Source organism: Pongo pygmaeus, chromosome 7 (genome assembly GCF_028885625.2).
Source record: "Pongo pygmaeus isolate AG05252 chromosome 7, NHGRI_mPonPyg2-v2.0_pri, whole genome shotgun sequence".
NCBI lineage: Eukaryota > Metazoa > Chordata > Mammalia > Primates > Hominidae > Pongo > Pongo pygmaeus.
This window is the reverse complement of record NC_072380.2, coordinates 97,703,964-97,721,556: the sequence shown is the minus strand read 5'-3', so window position 1 is coordinate 97,721,556 and position 17,593 is coordinate 97,703,964. Positions and strand designations below refer to the sequence as shown.

General features: G+C 35.0%; 1 protein-coding gene across 1 annotated transcript in view; it reads left to right on the top strand.

The window, feature by feature from the left end:
* Positions 1-16,575, top strand: part of CA1 (carbonic anhydrase 1) — a 50,931-nt gene extending 34,356 nt beyond the window's left edge. Inside the window, exons 2-8 of the mRNA XM_054498912.2 lie at positions 3,370-3,430; positions 6,666-6,863; positions 8,048-8,166; positions 11,498-11,593; positions 12,560-12,622; positions 15,258-15,413; positions 16,351-16,575. Of these exons, the coding sequence (XP_054354887.1) occupies positions 3,394-3,430; positions 6,666-6,863; positions 8,048-8,166; positions 11,498-11,593; positions 12,560-12,622; positions 15,258-15,413; positions 16,351-16,467 (786 nt within the window). The 5' untranslated portion in view covers positions 3,370-3,393 and the 3' untranslated portion in view covers positions 16,468-16,575. The remainder of the gene's footprint in view (positions 1-3,369; positions 3,431-6,665; positions 6,864-8,047; positions 8,167-11,497; positions 11,594-12,559; positions 12,623-15,257; positions 15,414-16,350) is intronic.
* Positions 16,576-17,593: the final 1,018 nt, after the last annotated feature.

Below are 17,593 nucleotides of genomic sequence, written 5' to 3'. Positions count from 1 at the left end.
GTTACAGGTGATGAGAAAGCCCAACTGAGAGAAAACGATAGCTGTGAAATCCAGATAACCCATCCTGCCACTTCAGTTGATTAATCAGAATTTCTAGTTGTCTCAATGCAGAAATGTCTAGGCTAACATCACCATTTTCCATGACCCACTTCTCCACTGGAAATAAGATTTATCTTGCCACCCCAAATGATACCATTTCTGGAGGGGCAGGGAATTTAGGAGGCAATGTGAGAGTCAGGCCAAATTTAATAGTCAACAATGACACTTATTTTCACAATATATAATTCCTCATTTTAGGGAAAATATGAATCCCAGGAAAGCCACTTATTGTTGTGGAACTCTAAGCATTGTAGAGCAGCTATGGCTTTTTGGAATTTGGTCCTGCCAAGGTGTGGATTTTTCCTTTCAGTGGCATTTAGCAGATCTCGTCCGTAACTAGGCACGGATGGCACTCTTTTTCACTTTTTGTTCCTTTTATACCAGAGTTATTTTCAAGTACAAATTTAAATTTGAAACTCAATATAATTTATTTGCTTCCAGAAGAGTTCATGTTTTTAATTTTTAAATATTAAAATAAAAATTAGATGAAAAGTATCAAAGGAACTAGGAGAACAAAAGCTAAAATAAGAAATACTAAGGCTCTTAAATATAATTTAAAACTGACTTAAATATATACTTAAAAACACTGAAGAAATGCTTTTTTGAAAAAAATTTTAGGTTACTAAAAAATCTTTAGGTGAAATTAATTGGTGTTAATAAATAAATGTAATAATCTAATATATATATTATATATGTATAAATTCAAATTATATTATATACTATATATAATATATAATTATATACTATATATAATATATAATTATATTATATATCTAAATTTAAAAGTTATATATAAAATTTAAAAGTATATATATATATACACTTTTAGTTTAGAAGAGCAGAGTCTTTGTAGATTAAACTCCTTCTTGGTAGGCAAAAGTAACCCAAAGATCATTCTGGAAAAGTATACTGGGAGGAGGCTGTTGGTGAAAGTGAAGTGAATACAAAACTAAACATCTTGAATTTGGCATAGATTCAGCTGAGAGAAGCAAAATTTGTAAGCAGAAAAAGAAGGATAAAGGTAAATGGGAAGGGTGTTTGGACTTATAAAGGCTCATTAAACTTTATATCCTTTCTCTATATAATTTTCTGCCAGTACAATAACACACCCTGGGTACACAATAAAATAAAAGGTGATAATAGTGAGGGTCCAGTGTCATTCTGCACCTAAAACTTTAAATAAATTCCCATTCCATATGGATGTTAAAGCATTTATGTGACGAATCATCGCATAATTGTGTAATGAAAGGGGGTTGCTGTTTTTCAAATTTGTTGATTAATAGAGTAGTTCAAGCTAAAGTTACTTTTTACAAAGTGTACAATATTAGGAGGTAAATTACCTGGCAGGGGGTAGCCTGCTCCTGTCACTCCGTGAGCTTCCAGAGTGAAGTAAGCCCAAGGATGAAGCCTGACTCTTGGTCATCTTGAGCCAAACCAAGCTACATCACCTAATCCAGTCCTCCAGAAAATAGAATCAACTGGAGGTCAGTGGACAATTGTTGACAGTGGAAGGCTAAGCAAATGTATTAGCTTTGGAATTACACAGATCTAGGCTTAAACCCTAGGCTTATGGGATATAAGCAGCCACTTGCAAGTTTTGTAACCCTGAGGAGGTGTCTTCACCTCTCTAAGCCTCAATTTTTTTTTAATGTAAAACACAATTTTTTTTTCTTTTTTCAGAAACAGAGTGTCACTATGTTGCCTAAGCTGGTCTGGACCTCCTAGGCTCAAGAGATCCTCCCACCTCAGCCTAAAACACAGATTTTAATGCCCAATTTTGTTATAATAAGAATTAAATAAGTTAATGCACGTAAAGTTTTTAGCACAGCAGTTGATTCCTATTGGGCCTTCAATAAACAGTACTTTGAAAAAAAAAGGAATTCCCTTTTAAACAATATCTTCTTATGCTTACTAAAGCCATAGAATGGGAGCTTGAGCCTCTTCCCACTCTGTGGATGTTCATGACCACAGCCCACTCTGCAGATGTTCATGACCACAGCCCACTCTGCATATGAGATAATGAACCATCACTAACTGCAAAGGAGCAAACAACGTGTCTCCAGTCAGCCTTGGTGAAAATTGTTCCTGATCCCTCTCTTCTTTCAGGGGTTGCAGCAGCTCAGACAATCCTTACTGTGTGAAAGGAGGAATACTGTCACGGCATGAAAAAAGCATCACTATGGAAGCTTATTTTTCTGGTTTTCTTTTCTTTGAGCATGTTTAGAGCTTTGAACATGTAGAACTGGCCTGAGTCTGGCACATCCTAATCAGTTTTCTTTGCCTTCCTGAAAGGTCCTGTGTACCTTCTCATCATTCAATTGGCATTAGTTCTCATCTTGGTCCAGGCTTAACTTGGACTTAAGAGTATTGTGAGCATAGGAGGGGAATTAGTGTGGCATTTGGTGGAGGTGTAGTGAAGAAGGGAACTGGATTAGGAGGCTGAAGTCTTGGCTTCTTGGCTTGTTGCCAGTTGTGGCAAAGTACCTCAACATTTCTCAATTACAAATGCTAATTCTTACTATATAGCATTTGTATGTATGTGTGATGGTGAAATAAAATAATAAGAAAGTGGTTTATAAATTATATAGAGCTATTAAAAAATAAGACTTTTATTCTAGTAAACCTATTTGATTTATAAAATAAATATTGTGTTATATTTAACTTTAATATTAATAAAATCTTCTCCATTTATGAATTCCAATATTGCTCCAAAATGGACTTTATTCTTACCCTGTATATCTATAAAATGTGCCATTATAAATAACATATATTACAAATGATTAGTAATTTAATTATCTGATTTTAAATTAACATTAAGATACTAGTTCAGATCAGCCTGTAAACACACAAATTATTCTCCTGATAAATTACTTTTGCTTATATTGCTTAAGTAACTAACAAAGGTAGAGTTGGAAATCTTGAGTGTACAAAGTATTTTTCATTTAGAAAATCTAAAGAATTACATATTATAATATTAAGCCATATCTTCTGCTAACATGAGTGAAACAGAACTTGGCTTTATAAAATCTAGGATTTGATAATTCTCTTTTACAATATAAGAAAATTAAGCAATTGAAACTAACATAGCCCTTGTAGAATTTTTTACAACACCTTTTTTTTAGATATGTGTACTTCCTGATAAGCAGAGATGATGAAATAATGGCCTAGTAAAAGCAAATAGTTTCTATAAAAACGCCCAAGCACGGATTTAAGGCATCTCCTGCATGCACAGTTGCAGTTAGTTATTCCAGGTATTATTTTTGTTTTCAGGAAAAGAAAACTCAGTAGAAGATAATGGCAAGTCCAGACTGGGGATATGATGACAAAAATGGTAAGAGTTCTCCTGTTTATATAGATCAAAATGATAGCTTGTTCCCATTTCCAACAGAAGAGATATTAAGCATTTAAAGTAATTGTACAGCCATAGGTTAATTGTTGAACTGTCTGCTTTAAATAATTATACTATCTTTGCATGTATTCTTAGCATTGTCTTTTGGGGCACGGCTGACTACAAAATATGTTTGATATGTATATACAGGCATACCTCAGAGATACTGAAGGTTCAATTGCAGACCTCTATCATTAAGCAAATATCACAAGAAAGCAAGTAACATAAAATTTGGAGTTTTCCAGGTCATTTACAAGTTATCTTTACACTATGCTGTTGTCTATTAAGTATGCAATAGCATGTTTAAAAATTCTACGTACTTTAATTAAAAATACTTTATTGCTAAAGTATGCTAGTGATCATCTGAGCCTTCAGAAGTATTAATTTTTTTTCTTTGACACAGAGTCTTGCTCTGTCGCCCAGGCTAGAGTGCAATGGCATGATCTAGGCTCACTGCAACCTCTGCCTCCCAGGTTCAAGTGATTCTCCTGCCTCAGCCTCCAGAGTAGCTGGGACTACAGGTGCCCACCACTACGCCTAGCTAATTTTTTTGTATTTTTAGTAGAGATGGGGTTCCACCGTGTTACCCAGGATGCTCTCAATCTCCTGACCTCATGATCTGCCCTCCTTGGCCTCCCAGTGTGCTGGGATTACAGGTGTGAGCCACCGCGCCCAGCCAAGTATTAATCTTTTTGATGGTGGAGGGTCTTGCCTCAATGTGGATGACTGCTGACTGATCAGGATAGTGGTTGCTGAAGGTTGGGAAGGCTCAAAGTTATCCATGACTTTGGAATCAACTTCTTCCAAACTCCTGTTAATGTTGATAACTTGACCTTCTCCCATGAATTACAAATGTTCATGCAGAATGGTGAATCCTTTCCAGACAACTTCCATTTCCTTTACTCAGATCCATCATAAAAAAAATTATTATCTATGGGAACTACAGCCTTACAAAGTATATTCTTAAATAAGATTTGAAAGTTGAAATTACTCCTTGATCCATAGACTGCAGAATAGATGCTGGGTTAGCAGGCATGAACATAACATCAACCTCCTTGTACATCTCCATCAGAGCTCCTGGGTGACCAGGTGCATTGTCAATGAGCAGTGATATTTTGAAAGGAATCTTCTTTTACTGAGGAGTAGAGCTCAACAGTGGACTTAAAAATAGTCAGTAAACCAGGCTGTAAACAGATGTGCTGTCATTCAGGCTTTGTTGTTCCTTTTATAGAGCACAGGCAGAGTAGATTGAGCATAATTCTTAAGGGTCCTAGGATTTTCAGAACGTTAAATGAGTGTTGGCTTCAACTTAAAGTCAACAGCTGCATTTGACCCTAACAAAAGAGTCAGGCTGTTTTTAAAAATTTTGAAACCATGCATTGACTTCTCCTCTCTAGCTATGAAAGTCTTAGATGCTATCTTCTTCCAAAAGAAGGCTGTTTTTTCTACTCTGAAAACCTGTGGTTTAGTGTAGTCACCTTCATTGGTTATCTTAGCTAGATCTTCTGTATAACTGTCTGCAGCTTCAGTATCAGCACTTGCCACATCACCTCGCACTTTCATGTTATGGAGATGGCATCTTTCTTTAAATCTCATGAACCAACCTCCACTAGCTTCTAACTTTCCTTCTGCAGCTTCTTTGCCTTTCTCAGCCTTCACAGAATTAAAGAGAGCTATAGCCTTGCTCTGATTAGGATTTGGCTTAAGGGAATGTGGTTGTTGGTTTGATCTTCTATCCAGACTACTCAAACTTTCTCCATATCAGCAATAATGCTGCTTTGCTTTCTTATCATTTGTGTGTGCACTGGTGTAGCACCTTTAATTTTCTCCAAGAACTTTTCTTTTGCATTCATGGCTTGGCTAACTGGCACAAGAGGTCTAGTTTTTGGCCTGTCTCAACTCTTGACATGCCTTCCTCACTGAGCTTAATCATTTCTAGCTTTTTATTTAAAGTGAGAAACATGTGACTCTTCCTCTCACTGGAGTATTTACTTACAGGTCTTTGTAGGGTTATTAAACAGATTAATTTCAATGTTCTTGTCTCAGGGAATAGGGAGACTTATAGAGAGGGAGATAGATGGGGAATAGCCAGTCAGTAAAGTAGTTAAAACACACACAACATTTACAGATTAAGTTCATCATCTTACTTGGACATGGTTTATGGTGCCACAACACTATTATAATAGTAACATCAAAGATCTCCATGATAGATATATGAACAATGAAAAAGTTTAAAATATTGTGAGAATTACCAAAATGTGACACAGAGATGTGAAATAAACACATGCTGTTGAAAATATGCCCCTAATAAGCTTGCTTGATGCAAGGTTGCTACAAATCTTCAGTTTGTAAAAAATGCAATATCTGCAAAGCACAATAAAATGAAGTGCAACAAAATGAGGTAAGCTTGTATTAGAAATCTATTGCTAATAATAAAATATGTATGGTCTGATTCTATAGACTAAAAGTATAGATCTATATTAGTAGTATTGACAAATACACTATTTTATAGTACAACGTAGAAAAGGGGCCTGGTGCAGTGGCTCATGCTTGTAATCCCAGCACTTTGGGAGACCGAGGCAGGTGGATCACTTGAAGTCAGGAGTTCGAGACAAGCCTGGACAACTTAATGAAGCCCCATTTCTACTAAAAATACAAAAAAAAATGGCCAGGCATGGTGGCATGCACCTGTAATCCCAGCTACTTGGGAAACTCAGGCATGAGAATCGCTTGAGCTTGGGAGGCAGAGGTTGCAGTGAGCCGAGAGCGCATCACTGCACTCCAGCCTGGGTGACAGAGCAAGGCTCTGTCAAAAAAAAAAAAAGAAAGAGAGAGAGAGAGAGAGAGAAAGAAAGAAAGAAAGAAAGAAAGAAAGGAAGGAAGGAAGGAAGGAAGGAAGGAAGGAAGGAAGGAAGGAAGGAAGGAAGGAAGGAAGGAAGGAAGGAAGGAAAGAAAGAAAGAAAGAAAGAAAGAAAGAAAGAAAGAAAGAAAAAGAGAGAGAGTAAGAAAGAAAGAAAAGGGACATTTTCAAACACAGAATTTCTATTAATCTTAAGAGAATATCATTTAATACACTTAAATAAACCCTAATCTAATAAGCAAACAGGTAACTATACCCCTAAAACTTGGAATCAAGCATTTGATAAAGCATTGATTTTACACGTGTTTGTCCTGGTAGGTCCTGAACAATGGAGCAAGCTGTATCCCATTGCCAATGGAAATAACCAGTCCCCTGTTGATATTAAAACCAGTGAAGCCAAACATGACACCTCTCTGAAACCTGTTAGTGTCTCCTACAACCCAGCCACAGCCAAAGAAATTATCAATGTGGGACATTCCTTCCATGTAAATTTTGAGGACAACGATAACCGATCAGGTGAGCTGAAAGACCCTTCTGATATTTTTTTTCTTACAGTCTACTGGGGAAATTTAAAAAATAGTGCTCAAAAAATATGACACCCATTCTAAGTCTTTTGTGCTTGTGTGCAGCATTGCTGTAATCTAGTGAGGCATCTTGGACTTCTGGAAAATGCCCAGGTGGTAAAGAAAATTTTTGGAACTCCCAGCTCTCTATTTTCAGTCTTTCTTTTCAAAGTCACCATCACGTCTCTTCTCGTCATTCCAGTATCTGTATGCTTAGTTCACTGTCTCTGAATAAACAGCATTTATCCAGAAAGGTCTAGTGAACCAGTCATTACAAATATAACAACTAAAAAGAAAAATATTTTCTAATTGGGATGAGTATGAATGAGCACAGTAGAAAAGAAAAACAAAGCAGTAACTGAATTATCCTTATACTCCAGAATCTGGAACAAATGTTGCTACAGAGTTAGCTTTTCATGAAGGTTTATTGAATATTTTATTAAATGACAATTCCATAAAACAGTTCTACTGATTTAAAATGCTAAATTTCTTTACTAGTTTCTGAGGCCTAAATTTTAGGCACCTTGGAGCTATGTCCATTATTAATATTAGATTAGGTCTGGTATTATGTGCATTTAACTAATATTATCATTGGATAGGCTCTCCAAGGTTTTATAAATGCCCCACTGCCCCACTGGTACTCTCTCTTGGTCCCTGGCCAGGGATTCTCAACAAAGCTGTCAAGATATACTGTTGTGCCTTCATCAGTTACATAGTAGGTGATGAATGGTTCATTATTCAAAATAAACTACTAAAGATTTTTGATGCATACTGTCTTTGTTGAAAGAATGAAGGAATAAACTTGCAAATTAAAGGAGATTCAAGGACAGCCCTGTAATGATATAACTCACTCACATGGCAATATGCTTTCTAGGAGTTAGAAGTAGGTAAAATTGTAGCTCGTGTGCTGGGAAATGTGTATAATTCATGGAATATCTCATCAATGCCACAGTCAGGGGTGCACCATACATATGACTGTCATCCTCATGGATGTGGGGGAAAACAAGATGAAAGTTTAGGCACTAATGTTTGTTTTCACTTCTACTCAACACAATTTAGTGTTAGTTTATATTAAATGCAAAGATAAGCTAGAGTTTGTGGAGCATCAGGCTAACAATCGGTTCCCTTTTCTTCCAGTGCTGAAAGGTGGTCCTCTCTCTGACAGCTATAGGCTTTTTCAGTTCCATTTTCACTGGGGCAGTACAAATGAGCATGGTTCAGAACATACAGTGGATGGAGTCAAATATTCTGCCGAGGTAATGTAATTTAGTAAGTGAGAGATAATTACCCTGAGAGTACTCCCAGAAGCAGCTTCTCCCTTCTCTTCTAAGACAACATCATAATGACTCCAAAGGAATGGGTATTCCAGTAAGGAACTCCCAGGTTCCATTAAAATCAAGCACAGACACATAATGTTTGGCAAGAGAGGGAAAATTTTCATGTGGAAAGAGGCAGCTAAACTACTGAGCCCAAGATTCACCTTTCCCTGAGAATGCCTCAAAAACTGTTACCTTGATATCAAAGCTAGCTTCAAAGGGTGACACTGCTCTCCTTTAAAGCTGTAACCCCAAATGGAACACACGACCATTTCCTCTTTATTTAAATGTTCAAGTTTGGATATACCAGCAGTATCGTTGTGGCCAAGCCAGGACAATTCAATGAGACTCTACTAAGAGCAATGGTCATAGCAATGGTCACTGAACAGCATATACCTAGATGAGGGTCTGAGCTTCCCTGGCTCTTAACCTGCTCTCACATGGAAGCTTGTGACTTATTTCAGGACATTATTATCAGTATGTCCAAAGAAAAATGGAGACATGTACACTAAACTGTCAACAGAGGGTCTGGGAGATTAAAATGGGAGAAATTTTGCTCTTTACTTTAGATGTATGAATTATATAATACATGTGTACCCATATATGCAGGTTGACTTTTTAATTTTATTTTCATCAAATGAATTCTATAATATATATAATTTTGCAACCTGCTTTTTTTTCTATTTACCCATTTATCATGACAATTTTTAAAAATCAGAAGATTGAATTCCACCTTTTTTACTGTCATCATAGTATTTCATTTGGGTGAATGCATCAGAATTTATTTAACTGCCTTCTATTGATGAACAATCACAACATATGATTTTTGTTATATTGGTTTCTTTTGCTTTTATTAAAAAATGCTTCAGTGAATATATCTGTACATATATCTTGTGCACTAGTGAAAGTAATTATGTAGGATAGATTTTTACAGGGAAGACTGCTACATTACAAAGTATGTGTATCTTTTATTATGATAGAATATCAGCAGATTGTATACAAATAGAACTTGCTTTACCTTGTGTTGTAAAGCATGACTAACACCTTTCAATGCGCAGAAATCTGTTAATTGGGTTTTCCCCTCCATAAAATTGAAGGTAAATTAAAATTAAATGGACTAAGAGCCTAAATTAGTATTATCTTTTTGAAAGGATAGTTGGTAGTATCCAAGAAAATTAAATTAGTGACTCTCTCATCTAAATTGAGAAAAATCAATATAATCCATGCTAGATATGAGAGACTTAGCCACAAAGTTTAGCATATGATTAAATTCAGTTCAATAAACCTTCTTGGGATACCTATAAGACAATAGGTTTGAGAGGCAGTGCAGCCTGTTGCTTAAGAATGCAAGTACCCAGCTGACTGCCAGGGTTTGAATCAAAGCTCGACCACTTACTAGCTGTAGAACTTCGAACAAATCACTCTATACTCCAATATTCCTATATAGAGAATCTAGATAATATAGCATTAGTATCTATCTTAATAATTGTTGACAGCATGAAAAGAGTCAACCCATACAGAGCACATTTAGACCAGCAACTTTCATGTTGCATGTGCTGAATAATGTTACTTAACATTTCCATAGAGATACAAGCAAACGATTTTCAAGCAGGGAAGTATAGGCATAAATTATTGTGATTAAATAAATATAGCAGTAAACGGCAGTATGACTATTCACAAAGAAGCATGGGAATACAGATGTAAGAATAATTAATTACAAGTAGGGACAGAATCTACACTGGCATGGTCAGAGGAAACTGCAATAAGTGATCCCTCTTAATAAACTGTCTTAATCATTCTTTTTTAATTCAACAAATATTCATTGAACACCTACAATATGCCAGATACTGTCTTTATTTATTTTTTGTTGTTATTTATTTATTTTTGAGAAAGAGTCTTGCTCTGTTGCCCAGGCTGGAGTCCAGAGGCGCGATGTCGGCTCACTGCAACCTCCTCTTCTCAGGTTCAAGTGATTCTCCTGCCTTGGCCTCCTGAGTAGCTGGGATTACAGGCATGTGCCACCACACCCGGCTAATTTTGTATTTTTAGTAGAGATGGAGTTTCACCATGTTGGTCAGGCTGATCTCGAACTCCTGACCTCGTGATCCGCCCGCCTCGGCCTCCCAAAGTGCTGGAATTACAGGCGGGAGATACTGTTTTTAAAAAGTACTTGCTATCAGAACTTGCATTTGATAGGGAAAATAAAAATTTCAGAGGGAGGAAGGCAGGAAAGAAGGGAGGGAAGGAGGAAGGAAGTGAGGGAGGAAGGAAGGAGGGAGGAAGGAAGGGAGGGAGGGAGGAAGGGAGGGAGGAGAATAGGAAGAAGAGAGATTAAATAAGTGATATGGATAGAACTGTTTTGATTTGTGGTGGTTACTTTATATTGGATGATCAGAAAAGAATTACTTAAGGAGTGGCATTTGAGTTCAACCCTAATTCAAGACAAAAGTCTGCCATTTGAAGATCATGGGGAAGGAAATTCCAGAGAAAATTAGAAGCTAATGCAAAGGCTCAAAGTTGTGAACATGTGACGAAGTATAATCTGTAAGATGTGAATGTTAATAGGTGGGGAAAGTAAGAAATGAATGATAATTGTTGTACTTATTGATTGAGCAATTTAAAAACCTTATCCTAAGAAGGTAAAATTAAGCAGGTATGGCAAGAAGGAAATCTAGAGTTCTATTTTGGCCAGATTAAGTCTGAAACATCTATTAGACATCCATGTAGAGATATCAAGAATATATCAAGAATACATATATACATATTTGGATGTACAAATCTAGAGTTTGCAGAGACATTAAGCTGGAGATATTTATTTGAGAGGTGTTTGGAAAGGGCACTAATGTGCCCGAAAGAATCTGTTCTTGGCCAAGACTCCCAGGTACTCCAGGAACCCTTTCTCATAAATTTACTATAAAGTACCTCATGTGGGAGAAAATTACTTCAATTATTTTCTCAAAAACTAGTTAGTCATATTTCCTGATCTTTTCATAACAAAGAGAGATACATTTAAAGGAGTAATATTCAATAACAATATCGTAGGAAAGGACATTTTGCTTACTGCTTCCAGGTTTTGTAATCTCTACTTGGCACACAGATAACCCTTCCTACGAGTGAGAACATAACTCTTCTAATCCACTGGATAAAGGTTCACATAAGTTTTATGTATCTAAGCCAAGATACATCATCATATGGTAATAAGTTAACTTATAACTTACCTTTTTTCATCACACTGGTATAAATAATTAATTAACCATAGTATCATTTTTAGCTTCACATAGTTCACTGGAATTCTGCAAAGTACTCCAGCCTTGCTGAAGCTGTCTCAAAGGCTGATGGTTTGGCAGTTATTGGTGTTTTGATGAAGGTGAGTTACAGATAATTACACAGCTCTGCTTCCACTGTCTTACCAATTAGACCTCAAAATAGAAGGAAATAAGGTAACATATATTTTAGAATTTCTTATTTTAAAGTTTCCATTTAACTGATGACTACAGGTGAACAAATAGTTCCCTAGTATTTTATTGCTTGGTTTTATCTCTGCCGTCTTAAAGAGAGAAATGAGTTTCAGGTGGAGGTGAGATAGAACGGTGTTCATAGGGAAAAAGGAATTTCTATTTTCCATCTCTTCCAAATTCCTTTTCCTCTAAACTTCCTACATCATATATTCTGAAATTTATTAATTTAATATCTCATCAGGAAATAAATATTATTAAATATTAATAAGGAAACCTGAAATCATAGATTCAGAAATTTATCAATTTAATATCTCATTAGGAAAGAAATAGTAAGAGAATTTTTTCTTTCAAAGAACATTCAATTGATTTTTTAAATGGGAGATATTGCTCAAATCCTCTATAGAAGAATCCCTGAAAAGTTCCACGAAAAAGTTATTATTAAATTGGGTATGCCTGGGTAACCAAATAACTCTTGAAATTGTAGCACCTCTACTTAACCTTTACTGAGCACTTACAATATGCCAAATACTGTAGTAATGAAAACTAATATAACAGACCAAAATAAGAGATTTGTTTTTGTGTCAGTTTTGATAAATTACTAGATTTTGCCCTGTATAACCTTGAACATATTGCCAATAATTCAGTTTAAATCGAGCTTTTAGTTTGCTACTTTATCTGTAGGTACATATTATAAACAATTTATAGAGTACAAAGGCCCTCAAAGACATACAGCTTGAAAAATTTCCCCTTCTAAAGCAGAGAGAAAATACCTTACCTCTTGTCAGTTGTTAATTGAAAAAAAATTCAAAACTTAGCTAAGCAGTGTTCGATTGATAATAATCTTTATCTCATACTTTATTTTCTTAAATCTCCAGGTTGGTGAGGCCAACCCAAAGCTGCAGAAAGTACTTGATGCCCTCCAAGCAATTAAAACCAAGGTAAGCACACTACATAAGTAGTTTAAATCAGAGAACAAGAATTTACAGATCTATGGAAATCATTTAATGAAGTATTAAAACTGGGGAGTAGGATGGCCATAGCAAAAGCTACCAGCTGAAAATCAAGGTGCTACTTCAATACTGCCTACCTCTGAGAAAGTCTCTAATGCAGGGAAATGTTTTGGTTTTTTGTTTTTCATAGTTATGGTTTATTTATTTCAGCAGAATATGGCATGTAGAAAACCAGATTACATAGCCATTTAAATTTGCTTGAAAAACTATATCTAACAAAATTGTGATTTTCCATTTGATAAATAAAGATATCTCTAGCTTTTTAGCAGTACAAAAATTCAGAAGTAAAGGGCATTCTTTTGAGACATGATTGATACACAATCTTTGATAACCGTAACTCTTGTCAACTCAAAAAAATATGGATTTTTTGATATACACAAACAGCTTTATTGTTTTAATGGTAAGCAGTTAAACCATAAATCAGAGATTTGTCATGTTTTGCAGCATGGAGAACTGTCATATATTTGTGTAAAATAAATCTGATTTATGCTGATTCTAGAAAAGATTAAACTTAAATGAGTGTCTTATAAAGTATAAATGACAGAAGATAAAAAATAAGCCCTCAACTCAAGAGTTATCAAAAAAAAAGAAAATAAAATATAAGATAAAAGCAGAAAAGAATAAAATAAGAAAGAAAAATGATGGCCGGGTGTGGTGGCTCATGCCTGTAATCCCTGCACTTTGGGAGGCCGAGGCGGGTAGATTGCTTGAGGTCAGGAGTTCAAGACCAGCCTGGCCAACATAGTGAAATCCTGTCTCTACTAAAAATACAAAAAATTCGCTGGGCTTGGTGGTGCACACACGTAGTCCTAGCTACTCAGGAGATTGAGGCAGGAGAATCACTTGAACCCAGGAGGTGGAGGTTGCAGTGGGCCGAGATTGTGCCACTGCACTCCAGCCTGGGTAACAGAGTGAGACTCCATCTTAAATAAATAAATAAATAAATTTTAAAAAGAAAAATGATGACTAAGTAAGGGGTAAAATTTTATCAATAAATTGAAAAGTTGATTCTTTGGAAGAACAACAAAAAAGTCAGACTTTGGGGAAGCTGGATAAAGAGAAAAAAAGCCGTACATATAAAACATTATTAGAAATAAATAGGTTGTGACTAAAGATATAGAAGAGAATTTTAAGAGACAAAATTTTTTATAACATTATGCCAGTAAATTTGAAAATGTAGATAAAATGGATAATTTTCCAAGAAAATGTGAAGTAAGGGAATTGACTCAAAAGGAGTTAGAATACCTAAATAGACTGAGAACCTAAAAGTAAATTTAAACAATAGTCAAAATGTATCTATTAAACAAAAAGACTAGGCCCAGACCACTTCACGGAAAAGGGTTACTCAACTTTTAAGAAACAATCATGCCAGTGTTAACTAAACTGCCCAGATGAAGGAACAGACAGAAAACTTCCCATCAATTTAATGGAATCTGATACCAAAACCGGGTATGAAAACTACAAAACAGACAAACAAAACAAAAAACATAGGATAAACTTTCTTAGGAATGTAGCTAAAGGAAATCCTAAAATTTATTATAACAAATCAAATTCAACAGTGTATTAAAAGAGTAGTTTCTGAACTAGTAGAGTTTCTGAACTAGTATTTTTGGGAAAATACAAGAATGACTCAATATTAGAAAATCTTAAATTAATTCATTATATTAACTAGTTAAAGATGAAGAAAACCTCATGATCAACTTGTTAAACGCTTAAAATCATTTGATAAAAGTTAATGCCCTTTCTTTAGGATGAAACAAAATGAAAGAAAACTGTCTGAAAACTTATTGAATTTGATAAAGAATTTACCTAGAAACTTGTATCAACATTTAACTTCGTAGTGAAACACTTGAAGCATTTTCATTTCAATCAGGGACAAGACCAAGGTGCCACTGTGACCATCACAATTGAAAATTATAATAAGGGTCCTAGTCAGTGCAACAAAATAATGAAAGAGTACATATTATGATAGATATTGAAATAGCAAAAACAAAACTATCATTATGTGCAGTTGATATCATCACTAATATCCACCTGAAAACTCCAGAAGAATCATCTAAAATACAGAATGCATAAAAGATTAGCATACAAATATCAGTATATTTCCTATACACCAGTAATAATCAGAAAAGATGATAGGAATAAATAGAATAAAACTAAAACAACAAATATGCATGTCAATAAAGATTTTTGCCATTGAAATAGAATCTGGCATCATTCCTAGAGAAAAAACAAAAGCTTTATACTAGAAATTAAATATGTTTTAAAGATATAGATTGTAAAAAAGGTTTTTGAATCTTTGCTTATCTGCAACCAAATGAAGAAGGAAACGTCTTGGTCAAAAACTTACATATAACACATTTTTCATCTTTTTTTCTTCTGTTGATATTGTTGTTTATATCCACAAACACACCAGTCATTAAATACTAAATAGTAGAAAAATCAATGACTCTTAGCTAAAATCTCTAAATAATGTATAACAAGATAATATAGCATATATATGTCACATGTATTCATATAAGTATTTTATATCATGCTGTAATGATGTATTCTTTTCTTCCAGGGCAAACGAGCCCCATTCACAAATTTTGACCCCTCTACTCTCCTTCCTTCATCCCTGGATTTCTGGACCTACCCTGGCTCTCTGACTCATCCTCCTCTTTATGAGAGTGTAACTTGGATCATCTTTAAGGAGAGCATCAGTGTCAGCTCAGAGCAGGTAGAGTTGTGAATGAATGGGAACTGGGAATGCGTAGCAGGAATATTACTTTAATTGATAGTATCAGTGAGAGAGATTATTATTTCAGTCAGCTTTGTGAGAAGTTCATTTTTCCTCCCAACTTAAAAATATTAATTTGGGGACATAGGTTTATTAAATATCCAAAAATGCATTATAATACTTTTTTTTGCCTTTATGCAGAAAAAAAAAATGACTCCCACCACTGTTTCCTCTTTAATAAGGAAAAGTCCAACCTTGTTAAATGTCTTCTTAAGCATTTCAGAAATAAAGGAAAAACTGTGACTGGACATTTCAATAAGACTTTGGGGAATTGTGGCTCCCAGCTGGCATACCTTGATAGTTGGCAAAATATGTTTATTCCTTTTGTGGAGCTTAAACTTTTAAATATTCAACAAAATATCTCATTAACTGTTGTTTATAATGGTGATTATAGTATCATTCATTGCTCAATCATGTTTATTAGGTGCCTTACATATATTTTATTAGCCAATTCTCATAACAAACCTACAGGACAAGCATTGTAGCCTGTTGCTAACTGACATTTATTGAGCACATGCTATATGTCAAGCATCATTCTAAGGGCTTTGTGTGTATTAACCCATTTAATCTTCACAACAACACAGTGAAGTAAGTACTATATGGAAACTAAGGTACCAAGCTAATAAGTCACTCACCCAACGTACCCCCAGCTGAAATTAAAAAGTTGATACTTTAACCCAGTCATCAATAATTAAAGCAAAATGCCTGGTTCAAAGGAATGAATGTAAAGGATTTGGGGCTTTCTCTCTTCCTATTAGTGATATTACTGCAATTTCTAACTCAGTTTTCTAAATATCAGTGCGTTAGTAATCATGTAAATAAAACGCTTTATGTAACTTTAAAAACTTTTTATTTTAAAAATATTTTATCCTTCCAGCTGGCACAATTCCGCAGTCTTCTATCAAATGTTGAAGGTGATAACGCTGTCCCCATTCAGCACAACAACCGCCCAACCCAACCTCTGAAGGGCAGAACAGTGAGAGCTTCATTTTGATGAGTCTGAGAAGAAACTTGTCCTTCCTCAAGAACACAGCCTTGCTTCTGACATAATCCAGTAAAATAATAATTTTTAAGAAATAAATTTATTTCAATATTAGCAAGACAGCATGCCTTCAAATCAGTCTGTAAAACTAAGAAACTTAAATTTTAGTTCTTACTGCTTAATTCAAATAATAATTAGTAAGCTAGCAAATAGTAATCTGTAAGCATAAGCTTATGCTTAAATTCAAGTTTAGTTTGAGGGATTCTTTAAAATTACAACTAAGTGATTTGTATGTCTAATTTTTCAGTTTATTTGAACCAATAAAATAATTTTATCTCTTTCTTTCTATTGTGCAGTTTCTAAAACCATTAAGTTTCTACTCCATTTACATTCAAAAATCTTAAATACTTTACTTGCAAGAGTATTTTGCCTCAAATATAACAACCTAAGAGCAGCTGGAGATGAAATATTGAGAAATTAGTTTGCTTACTCCTGAAGACAAAAATACAGCTGAGATGACAACTGGATTTAATATCGTTATGCTGGCCCAACATTGCCACCATTTGTGTTGTCTGTGATCAAAATGATTATCTTTTATATAGGAAGATGATGCTTCTAGATATTGCTTTCACTTCTTCTCCCCACGTTAGCAAGGACAATGCTTCTCTGCCATTATTACAACTAGTTAGTTTGCATGGAGAATCTTTACTTTAAAATTGGAAGAAAAGTCACAAGTGAATGGTTTATAAAAATGCTAAAGAAGTCATTTGTGCTTAGAATCCTATAGAAACATCATGCAATCTTTTAGTCAGATGTGCACTTCACCTTATGCTATTTTTATCTTTAATTGACACACAATAATTGTACATGTTTATGGAGTACAGTGTGGTGTTTTTTGTTTGTTTGTTTTTTGAGACAAGGTCTCACTCTGCCAGTCAGGGGGAATGCGATGGTGGGATCATAGCTCACTGCAGCCTCAAACCCCTGGGCTCAAGGGATACTCTCACCTCAGCCTCTTAAGTAGCTGGGACTATAGATGCATGTCACCATGCCAGCCTAATTTTTAAATTTTTTTTGTAGAGACATGGTCTCTCTATGTTGCCCAGGCTAGAAGTGTGATATTTTGATTCATGTATAC